Below are 12,502 nucleotides of genomic sequence, written 5' to 3'. Positions count from 1 at the left end.
GTTTCTCACAGTCTGAGAGTCCTTTAGGTGCATTTTTGCAAACTCCAAGCAGGCTTTCATGTGTCTCACTGAGGAGAGGCTTCCGTCTGTATACTATGACGAGAAGAGGAAGAAGTTCAAGGAGTGGCAGAAGGCGAAGGGTATGGGGGAAGAAAAGGCAGATCATGAAAGTTATAAGGCAGCCGAGAAGGCTGCAAAGAAAGAGGTAGCAAAGGCGCAAGAGGCATGGAGGAAAATGTTCGGAGAACGCTTGGATTTGGAAGAGGGTCAGAGAGCGGTATTCAGGATTGCAAAGCAGATAGCGAAAGAGAGGTGTGATGTGATGGGGGTGAGTTGCTTGAAGGATGAAGTGGGACAAATCGTTGTGGACCCAGATGGAATTAAAGGAAGATGGAAGAGATATATGGAAATACTGTTGAATGCAGAGAATGAATGGGATGGCAACATAGAGAGTAACCCAGTTTTAGGACCGGCAGAGAAGATAACCGAGAAGGAAGTTGAGGAAGCGATAAAAGCAATGAAGAGTAGAAAAGCGGGAGGACCGACGGGAGTTGTGGGAGATATGTTGAAGGCAGCGGGAAATTGGGGTGTGAAGAGAATGACAGAGATCTGTAATCTGGGGGTGAAAAAAGGCCGCATTCCAGTGGATTGGGAACTGAGTACCCTCGTCCCTCTATACAAGGGGAAAGGTGACCCTCTGGACTGTGGCTCGTATCGAGCGATAAAGTTATTGGAGCATGGAATGAAGGTATTGGAAAGGGTGTTGGAGTGGAGGATAAGGAAGAAAGTGAAGATTGATGAAATGCAGTTTGGATTTATGCCAGGAAGAGGAACGACAGACGCGCTTTTTATTGTGAGGCAGTTGCAGGAGAAGTACATGGAGAAGAGGAAGAAGTTGTTTCTTGGATTTGTAGATCTGGAGAAAGCATTCGATAGGGTTGCACGTGAAGTAGTGACGTGGGCATTGAGGAAGTTAGGAGTGGAGGAATGGTTGATCAGAGTAGTGATGGTAATGTACAAAAGAGCGCGCACGGCTGTAAGGATGCAGGACGGGAACAGTGTTGAGATTGAGGTGAAGGTGGGAGTGCATCAGGAGTCGGTACTCAGTCCACTACTATTTGTAGCTGTGATGGAGGTGCTGGCTCGGAACGTAAAGGAGGGTTTACCGTGGGAGTTGTTGAATGCAGATGATCTGGTGTTGATTGCAGAAAGTATGGATGGATTGAAGGAAAAGAGGAACAAGTGGAAGGAATGTATGGAGACAAAAGCTCTGAAGGTGAATATCGGAAAAACGAAGGTGATGGCATGTGGTAAAACATGTGGTGAGGTGGAAAGAACTGGGAAGTGGCCGTGTGCTGTGTGCAGGAAGGGTGTCGGAGTGAATTCCATTCAATGTACAATGTGCGCTGAGTGGGTTCATCAATAATGTAGTGGTCTGAGAGGGTCATTAACCAGTGTGGCAGCTACATTCAAGTGTAAGGTGTGCACAGAGGGAGCTGCAGATGGAGGAAATGTTAAGTTGGATCTTGGAGATGGCGTGAAGCTGGAAGGTGTGAAAACATTTTGCTACCTCGGAGACATACTGAATGGAGAAGGTGGATCAGACGTGGCAATGGTTGCTTGAGTGAGATGTGCATGGAAGAAGTTTCGGGAACTGAGTGGCGTGCTGACGAGGAGGGAAGTGTCGTTAAGCTGAAGGGAAAGGTGTGTGCTGCATGTGTGAGAAGTGTTATGATTTATGGCAGCGAGACATGGGTAATGAACGTGGAGCAGCAACGAAGGCTGAAAAGGGTGGAAATGCGAATGGTTCGACGGATGTGCGGAGTATCGTTGAGAGAGAGGAAGACAAATGATGAATTGTGAAAGATGATGGGAATAGAGCCTGTGATTGATGCTGTGAAGAGAAACAGTTTGAGATGGTTTGGTCATGTGTTGAGGAAGGATGAAAGTGACTGGTTGAGAAGAGTGACGGAAATGAATGTAGCAGGAAGTAGATGACGGGGAAGACCGAGAAAGACTTGGCTAAAGATGGTCGAAGAAGAAATGCGGGCAAGGGGGTTAACAAGGGGAGATGCAGAAAATAGGGCAAAATGGAGAAGATTGTCATGGGGACCGCAAGGCTAACCCCCGCTCTTGCAGGGAAAATGGCCTTATAATGCCTGTTGTTGTTGTTGTTTTGCCTTTCCAAATCATGTCCAATCAATTGAATTTACCACAGGTGGACTCCAATCAACGTGTAGAAACATCTCAAAGATGATAAAGAGAAATGGGAGGCACCTGAGCTAAATTTCAAGTGTCACAGCAAAGGGTCCGAATACTTATGTAAATGTGATATTTCAGTTTTTTCTTTTTAATAAATTTGCAAAACTTTCTAAAATCCTGTTTTCTCTTTATCATTATGGGGTATTGAGTGTAGATTGATGAGGGAAAAAATGAATTTAAACGATTTAAGCATAATGCTGTATCATAACAAAATGTGAAAAAAGGGAAGGGGTCTGAATACTTTCTGAATGCACTGTATATATATATATATATATATATATATATATATATATATATATATATATATATATATATATATATATATATATATATATATATAAATATACATATATATATACACACACACACATATATATATATATACATTTATGAACATGTATATATACTTTTTTTTTTTTTATGAACAAAGGTCGGATACTTTTTGAACACCTTGTATGTGTATATATATATATATATGTGTAAAAATATATTTATATATATATTTTTACACATATATATATATATATATATATATATATATACACATATATATACACATACGAGGTGTGTTCAAAAAGTATCCGACCTTTGTTCATAAAAAATACTCGTATCCAGATACAACAAACTTACACTAATCTCCTTCAAAGTAGTCCCCTTGGGCTGCCACACACTTCTCCCAACGGTTCTGCCACTGTCGGAAGCAGCGCTGGAACGCCTCTTTTGGGATGGCGCGCAGCTGGTCCGTCGCATTCCGCATGATGTCTTCTCTGGACTGAAATCTGGTCCCTTTCAGGGGCATTTTCAGCTTGGAGAAAAGCCAGAAGTCACACGGAGCTATGTCGGGAGAGTAGGGAGCCTGACGAAGCACAGGTGTGTTGTGTTTGGCCAAGAAACTCTATCAAATGTGAAGAATGGGCGGGTGCGTTATCGTGATGGAGCTGCCAATTGCCCGCTGCCCACAGGTCCGGCCGTTTGCATCGCACGGCGTCACGAAGGCGACGCAGAACCTCTTGGTAATACTCCTTGGTGATTGTTGTGCCGTGTGGTGCGTACTCGTGATGAACCACGCCACTGGAGTCGAAGAAGACGGTCAGCATGACTTTGACATTGCTGCGGACCTGCCTTGCTTTTTTTGGCCTCGGGGATGTTGGATGCTTCCATTGTGATGACTGCAACTTGGTTTCTGGGTCGTACCCATAAACCCAGGACTCATCGCCAGTGATCACTGTGTTGAGGAAGCTGGGATCGCTGTTCACAGTCTCCAGCATGTCCTGTGCGATCTCCAAACGGAGTTGCTTCTGCTCAATCGTTAGCAGCTTTGGTACGAACTTTGCTGAGATTCTCCTGAAGCCCAAATCCTCCTTCATAATGGAATGAACGGATCCAATGCTGACGCCCACCTCGTCTGCAAGTTCTCTGATCGTGATTCGACGATCCTGCATCACCAGGGTCCTCAATTGGTCAATGACGATCTCATTTCGGGATGTTGAGGGCCTACCCGAACGTGCTTCACTCTCCACTGATGTGCGGCCATCTTGGAAGCGGTTGTACCACTCCTTTATCTGTGTGGTGCTCATTGCTTCATCCCCGAAGGCCTGTTGAATCTTGCGGATCGTTTCCACTTGGGAATCGCCAAGCTTTACACAAAATTTGATGCAGTAGCGTTGTTCAAGTTTTTCCGTCATTTTGTCAAAAACGAAAATCCGATGGCGCTCACTTACACTTCCTCACTCATCGGCGGTCTGCCGTCGAATGACAGCTTCTGCAGGTGGGAAAAAATTCACGCGTGTTCATTAGGATCGCCTACATACGTGCACCAATCAACGCCTCCCTAGCTTCATTTGTTTACGCACGACAAATTAAGGTCGCATACTTTTTGAACACACCTCATACATACAGTAACGTGAAAAAGTAAGTACACCTCATGTAAAGTTTTGATTTTTTCAACATATTTCAACATACAGCTATTTGATCTTCATTTCAACAATATTGATAGATAAAGGTGATATAATATAACAAATATCATGAAACATTTACATTTTGTAGTCCATTGTATAATTTAAATAAACATAAATGCAAATTTCGCATGTGGAAAAAGTAAGTACACCCCTACATTTATCACTACTTCAAATACCTAAAATTAGAATCAGGTGCACCAGCTCAGGTGCAAATGATTACAACATCGTTGGAGAGGATCTTGGAGGTACCTGTCTTATTTAAACCTCAGACATTTAGTTTGGTTTGCTCTTTGTTGTTGAAGTGTGCGGCGTCACCATGCCTAGATCAAAAGAGCTCTCTGAGGCCTTCAGAAAGAAGGTTATAGATGCCTATGAGTCTGGGAAGGGATTTAAAAAGATCTCCAAACAATTTGAAATCAATCATTCGACTGTCGGGAAGATCATCTTCAAGTGGAGAAGATTCCAAACAACTGCCAACTTGTTCAGGCCAGGCCGCCCCAGCAGGTTCAGCCTGAGAGCAGACCGCAAGATGCTGAAAGAAGCTGAAAGAAGTCTCGAAGAACCCCAGAATGTCATCACGGGACCTACAGGTAGCTCTTGCCACTGTTGATGTCAAAGTGCACGAGTCTACCATTAGAAAGAGGCTGCACAAATTTGATCTTCATGGGAGGTGTGCCAGGAGGAAACCTTTGCTGTCCAGAAAGAAAATCAGGGCAAGACGAAAGTTTGCCAATGAACACCAAGGCAAAGCTCAGCACTTCTGGAACAATGTGCTCTGGACAGATGAGTTAAAGGTCGAGCTATTTGGCCACAGTTTTTTGTATACTGAATCGAGGCTCGTGAAAGAGCTGACATTTACTTCACAAACAAATCAACCAGACAAACAAAATATATAAAAAGAGGGAGCGGAAGACAAGATGGGGAGAGAAGGGGAAGCACACAAACACAACATTTGAGAGCAGGGAGATGTGTGGAAGGTAGAGGGCTTGGGGGGAGGAGGCGTGGGAAGGGGGGCGGGGGGGGGTTGGAGAAGTATAAATCACAAGGACACCAAGGACTTCCAGGACAGAAGTTGGTATTTCAAAAAAGTGGAATTGGGGTGAAATTAGCGGGGGTAGAAAAGATCAAAATTTTGGATGGGGGAAGATAAGAGATGGTGGTGAACAGCTGTTTTAAAGACCTGGAGGGTGGAGTGGGATTGAAGAGAGTGAGGGAGTTTGTTCCAGAGGCGGGAGAAAAGAGGAATGAAGGAGTGAAGGTGAGCAGAGAGTCTTGATTTTGGCAGTTTGACCATAAGAGGGTTGCAGGCAGATCTTGTGCGACATGTAGGAATATTTGCGGGACAGAGCCCAGAGAGAGCTGGGGGGGCAAGGCCAGAGAGGAGTCGGTAGAAGACGGAAAGACCACCAACCTGCCTGCGGTGAGTGAGTGAGAGGCCCTTGGAGTTAGCTTAATCGCGGGAGATTCCAATGATTCTGAATGCTTTGGTTTCAACAGCGTGAAGACGAGCTAGGTGTGAGGCAGGAGCACCAGCCCAGAGGGGAGAGCAGTATTCCTTTGAGCTGCGGATGAAAGCCTTGTATGTGGTGAGGAGCTCAGGTGTGCCAAGGAAGGACTTCGCACGACGGAGGATGCCCAGTCAGTGACTGGCTTTGGAGGCCAGATTTGAAATGTGGTTTTCCCAGGAAAGATCATGGCAGATAGTGAGACCCAAAAGCTTGAGTGACAGAACTTCTTGGAGAGGACTATTCAGAAAGTGGATGGGAGGGTTGTCCAGTCGGTCTTTTCGGAGAGACATCGTAAGAGTGTGAGATTTGTCAGGATTGAAAGACATGTTCCACTTGTTTGCCCAGTCTGTGATTTTGTCCAGGTCTGCAGAGAGTGAGGAGGCTGCAGACTGCCGATCTGAGGGATGAAGAATGGAGCGACAGAGAGTAGAGTCATCAGCAAAGAGAAACAGAGGATTTTCAAGAGAGTCAGAAAGATCATTGATGAAGACCAGAAAAAGCACAGGGCCCAGAACACTGCCTTGTGGAACTCCAGCCTGAACAGGAAGAGGAGATGAGAGAAACCCATTCAGGGCCACACGCTGACTACGACTAGAGAGGAAGTCCGCCAGCCATGCGTGGAGATTTCCATGGATACCAAAAGAGGAGAGTTTGGTGAGCAGAGCGGGGTGCCAGACCGTATCGAAGGCACGTGATATGTCAAGGGAGAATGCTCTAATTTCCTGTTTGGCATTGAGGACCTCCATCCATTGTTGAGAAAGCAGAAGCAGCATGTCCAGAGTAGAGTGTCCAGTTCTGAAACCAAATTGATGATCAGAGATCAAGCCATTGGAGAAGAGGAAAGATTTCATATCTGAAGCAATGATGGATTCCATGACTTTGCTGATAATTGGGAGAAGGCTGATTGGTCTGTAGTTGCTGGGATCTGTTTTTGCACCTTTTTTGTGCAAAGCGGTGATGTTGGCAGATTTCCAAGCAGATGGAAGATGACCTTGAGCAAAAGAGAGGGTGAAGAGAACAAAGAGAGGGAGTGAAAGAGCGGAAGTACAGGAATTTAGGACCCGTGGGCTGATGCCGTCAGGTCCAGTTGCAGAATCCGAGTCGAGGGTTGACAGAAACTTTTCCACCTTGTCAGGAGGAAAGGACACAGAGTCCAGGAGCAGCTGGGTACGGTGGGTACAGAGAGGGATGGGTTTGGGACACAAGATTTAGAGGCAAAAACAGAGTTGAGGCATTCAGCTTTTTCACGTGCGGAGTCAGCCGTGTGGCCATTTGAGGTGAGGGAGGGGATGGAGGGGGAACAAACAGCAGAAACAGATTTGACCAGGCACCACCAGGATTTGGAAGAGGGAGACAGATAAGAGAGTTCGGTCCTGAGAACGGAGAGATATTGTTTCCTGGCTCTCCTGAGGGTGGACACACACTTGTTTCGGGCTTTGTGAAAGGAAATGAGATTTCCTTCCGTTGGATTTGCTTTCCAGGAGACGAAAGCAAGTTGTTTCTGGGCAATAGCCTCACCACAAGATTCCGTGTGCCATGGACGGGAGGAAGGGTATGACAACTGAAGACGAGATGGGATAAATCTGTGCATGAGAGAGAGCAATTTACTTTGGAAGAATTCCCAGGATGAGTTGATGTCAGAGGCGGTAGAGATGGGAGACCAGTCCAGATGATTGATGGCTGCTTGAAGACCATGCCAGTTGGCCTGAGTGAAATGCCAGACGTGTCGACGCTGAGGAGGCTCTCTGAGAATGGTCAGAGAGATGTCCACTTTAACAAGCACATGATCAGAAGAGCCGATTGGAGCAGAAGAAGAGCAGCAGACATTTTCAGGGAAGTTAGTCATAACCAAGTCCAGAAGAGAAGATGCTCCGTTGACTGAAATCCGGGTTGGGAAATTGACAGATTGTGTCAGTCCCAGTGAGTCACAGAAGTCCTTTGCTGAAGAGCCATGGCTGGTGAGAGAGGTACCCACACCCAGCCAACTGGCATGGTGACAGTTGAAATCACCACATATGAGGAAGAGAGAGTTGGGATGGGTAGATAGAAGTTGGTCCATATTCTCAGTCAGCGAGATGTAGATGGAGTCATCACTGTTTGGTGGACGGTACAACACACATATGAACAAAAGGTGGGAGCGAAGGGGAAGCCGTAGCCAAAGGTATTCCTGGGGGTGAGGTGGAGAGAGGGCAGTGCAGGGCGAGTGAGGAAGAGAGTTTTTTATAAAGATAGCAACCCCACCTCCAGGACGAGGCTCAGGTCTATCATACCGGAGGAGGGAGTAACCTGGGAGAGATACCAAGGAATCAGAGACATCATGAAGGAGGAAAGTTTCTGTTAAGCAGATCACGTCTGGTTTGTCAGAAGCAACCTGTATGGAGAGATCAGACAAGTTTGAGCGAAGGCCCCGGATGTTTGAGGTCTATACTGTTAAGGAAGGGGGAGCATCGGATACAGAACGGGGGGGGGGAGCGGTAGGGTAAGATGTGGAAGAGGTATGGAGAGCTGTTGAAGGTGTGTCAGAGATTACAGAATAGCTTGGAGAAAGGGAAGAATGGGGCGGACAAAAGGTTTGATGGTGATTGGGAGAGGCGCAGTGAGGTGTTATTTGACGAGGGGGAAGAGCGAGGCAGAAGGTTGAGGGAGATGAAGGTGAAAGTTGGAAGGGGGAAGAAGCGGGGAGGACGCTTTGAGGAGGAGGGGTGAGAGGGGAGTCTAGGAGGGAAGGAGCGAGGGAGAGTCTCGGAGGGGAGGGGTGTGGTGGGAGATTTGAAAGGAATGGGTGATTGGGAAGATTTGGAGGGGAGGGGCAAGGGGGAAGATTTGAAAGAGATGGGGATGATTTGGAGGAGAGGGGCAAGGGGGTAGATTTAGAGGGGAGGGGTGATGGGGAAGTTTTGGAGGGGAGGGGTGATGGGGAAGTTTTGGAGGGAAGGGGTGATGGGGAAGATTTGGAGGGGAGGGGCAAGGGGGAAGATTTGAAAGGGATGGGTGATGGGGACGATTTGGAGGGGAGGGGCAAGGGGGAAAATTTGAAAGAGATGGGTGATGGGGATGATTTGGAGGAGAGGGGCAAGGGGGTAGATTTAGAGGGGATGGGTGATGGGGAAGTTTTGGAGGGGAGGGGTGATGGGGAAGTTTTGGAGGGAAGGGGTGATGGGGAAGATTTGGAGGGGAGGGGCAAGGGGGAAGATTTGAAAGGGATGGGTGATGGGGACGATTTGGAGGGGAGGGGCAAGGGGGAAAATTTGAAAGAGATGGGTGATGGGGAAGATTTGGAGGGGAGGGGCAAAGGGGTAGAATCGGAGGGGAGGGGTGATGGGGAAGTTTTGAAGGGGAGGGGTGATGGGGAAGATTTGGAGTGAAGGGGTGATGGGGAAGTTTTGGAGGGAAGGGGTGACGGGGAAGTTTTGGAGGGAAGGGGTGAGATTGGATTTTGAAAAGTGTACGATTAATGGGAAACGAACATTTATTGCAAAATGAGTTTCTTGAGACATTCGAGTCAAAAATACGTTTGAGGACGCTGGAGGGAGGATGGAGTGCTGGAGAGTTTAGGGAATGAATGAAAGATGCACAATAAGAGATGGAATTTTTTGTTGGAATGAATAGATTTGGTAAGCAAGTCGAAAGCATCCTTTTATAGAAGAAGAAGAAAAAGGTGTTATAGAATATGACAGAATACAGGTCTTCAGGGGACAGATTAGACATTTTTTAACAACGTGATCACGTGATCACAAACAACGTGGTCGAAGAACGAACGAACAAATAAGAACGAATAAACGAATAAGAACAGAAGGAAATTTTTTTTTTTTTTTTTTTTTTTTTTTTTTTTGAGGAGATTTTAAAACAAGGAAGTATGGGGTGAAAAGACCGGGAAAATCAGAGACCAGAAAGTAAATGCAGCGCGATCGGAGAACCGCTGAGACAAAAACAAAGCCTCAAGCCAAGGTCGGACACGGTAGCCTAGTACTACACTTAGGCCTCAGAATACGCGATACGAAAGACCGACGATTCTGTACACAGGTATGAAAAACCAACACCAAGAATACTATTAAAGACACCCCAATAGGCACATACACCGAGAGAAAGATACAGTTTCGACAAAAACACAATTGTGAAAAGTTACTTAACTTCGAAAGCGTGCGCGCATGGACAGGTTTGAAGAGACGAGACCTCCAATCTTGCGCATGCGCAGATCTCACCAGGGTGCAGTACCAGAAGACATGCTTGGCGAAAACCAAAGACAGCATTTGACCACAAGAACCTGATACCAACTGTAAAGCAAGGTGGTGGAAATATTATGGTTTGGGGCAGCTTTGCTGCATCAGGGCCTGGGCAGCTCACCATCATAGAATCCACTATGAATTCTTCATTGTACCAGAGGGTGCTTGAGGATAATGTGAGGCCATCTGTTGGAAAGTTGAAGCTCAACAGAAGGTGGACCTTGCAACATGACAATGACCCTAAACATACCAGTAAATCCACCAAGGAATGGCTGAAAAGAAAGAAATGGGGGGTTCTGGAATGGCCAAGTCAAAGCCCGGATCCAAATCCCATCGAGATGTGGGGGGATTTGAAACGAGCTGTTCATGCAATTGTGTATGCTGTGCAACAATTTTTTGCTGAATAAATTATTGCAAAGTCAATTTGTCATTGTTTTTTGTTCAATTAGATCACCTTTATCTATAGATACTGTTTAAATGAAGATCACATATTGATATGTCCACATATGTTAAAAAGAAAAAAAACATTTCAGGGGGTGTACTTACTTTTTCCACATGCGAAATTTGCATTTATGTTTATTTAAATTATGCAATGGACTACAAAATGTAAATGTTTCATGATATTTGTTATATTATATCACCTTTATCTATCAATATTGTTGAAATGAAGAGCAAATAGCTGTATGTTGAAATATGTTGAAAAAGTCAAAACTTTACATGGGGTGTACTTACTTTTTCACGTGACTGTATATACACACCATATATACACATGATGCTTGGATGTATTGATGTGAGCTTATGATTGATACTTTATGTTTTACATTTCAACTTGTGCAATAAGTGAAGGATCTTTATTTAATTACTACAAAGTGGACTGTAAGTGTTGCTTTGAAAATGCAACAATTTGACTCATCATTCATTGACAGAGCATGAACGTGACAAAGCAAAGTACGATGCCGAGCGATCAGATGTGGTTGTAGACGGTTATGCCCCAGGCCTACTTCCTACCACATCTGCTTCAGCGTTTTCCTCTGGCCTTCCACCACGCACAGAGCCCCGTCCTCCATTCCACGGGCCAAGCTTGCTTTCTGGACCTCCGTTGCCCTTCAAGGGATCTATCCCACCTGGTGTTGTACCCTCCAGGATGGTTCATCCGAGTGGACCACCACCACCAAAAGTTCGCTGCCGGGACTATGATGGTTTGTTGAATGAATAGCTTTTGTTTGTGTCACAAATTATTCATTTTTTCCAATGTGAAGGATAAACCATTGTTTTTGTCCATTTATGAGGTTGGTTCCATTGGAAATTGTATTTTTGTTTGTCGCTGTGTCGTTGCAATTCATGGTCTCCTCACTTTGGCTCATAGCCAGAATTGCTCACTTGCTGGTTGACTCAAAAATGCTTCTGGTTTAGTTGGTGTCCAACTAGTTGGCATGCTGTTTTCATTCTGGTTTTGGTTATTTAGTATCTCTGTGTCTACGGAATTTCAATATCAGCTTTCATTGTTAACGCTGACGATACCCAGGTCTACGTATCAAGTGAACCTGATGTGCGCTCTTCAACCCAGAATTCTTCTCTCTATGTAATTCAAATATGACGTCCCGGAACTCTTCCGTATATCCAGCACGTGGCTAAAATCTCTGGCTGCAGTTGTGGTCCATTTTCTGCACTACAGATTGCTAATCTCTAAATTTTACTAAAATCTCAATCTATTTTCTTTCATCTGCACAATGTTTCCCAAATTTGCTCATGCCTAAATCAAAGGATTACTGGAACTCTGGTTCATGCTCTCATAACACTCCGCTTTTATTGCTGTAACTCACTGTTAACAGGTTTATCATCAACAGCTTTTTGCAAACACTTGCTTACACTTTCGCAAAATGGCTGCCAGACTCTAATTTGTCTAACACCTGCAACCCTCAAAACACTTCATTGGCTCCCAGTACACCAACAAAGAGTTTTCTTTAAATATATCTATGATAATCCTGAAACCCAAACATTAATTGGTTCGTTCCGACGTTTCTCACCAAATCATACCTTGCGCCACAACAAGAACACTATGGTCTAACAGGAATCTCCTGGTGGTTCCTCGCTCAAGGATGAAGACTTGGTGAATTGAACATTCTTCAAATTTGCTATCCAAAAAAAAATACACCTTGGACTCTTTTTTTTTTTTTTTTCAAATGTGGACATCCTCATCAATTTTATATATCTACATACATACCATACATGCACACATACATTCACAGGGTGTCAATAAAGTCCTTGTACAACTGAACTTTTATAACTTGATAAGTACTTCTGAGAGAAACAACAAAAAACTACAAATGGTGCATGAAAGCAGAATTCATAAAGTTTTTACTTTAATATATTTCAAATTTTTAGGCTTCAACATAAGCGCAATCGTTCATAAGACACCGTTAAATCCTATTTTTCAACTTGTTGAAAATATTCTCCAGTTGCTGCTGACTAATTTCATCAATTGCATTCATGATCGTAGCCACAAGTTCATCCAAAGAAAGTGGTTTTGATGAGTAAACAACATGAAATG

General features: G+C 44.8%; 1 protein-coding gene across 3 annotated transcripts in view; it reads left to right on the top strand.

Annotated features, from left to right (window-relative positions):
- Positions 1 to 12,502, top strand: part of LOC144888386 (RNA-binding protein 26-like) — an 81,363-nt gene that overhangs the window by 41,993 nt on the left and 26,868 nt on the right. For all 3 annotated transcript variants that reach the window (XM_078766241.1, XM_078766240.1, XM_078766239.1), the window contains exon 6: positions 10,878 to 11,150. In XM_078766241.1, coding sequence (XP_078622367.1) covers positions 10,878 to 11,150 — 273 coding nt within the window. The remainder of the gene's footprint in view (positions 1 to 10,877; positions 11,151 to 12,502) is intronic.

This window comes from Myxine glutinosa, chromosome 12 (assembly GCF_964187855.1).
Source record: "Myxine glutinosa chromosome 12, kmMyxGlut1.1, whole genome shotgun sequence".
Lineage (NCBI taxonomy): Eukaryota > Metazoa > Chordata > Myxini > Myxiniformes > Myxinidae > Myxine > Myxine glutinosa.
The sequence above is the reverse complement of the archived record's forward strand: the minus strand, read 5'-3'. Positions and strand labels throughout refer to the sequence as shown.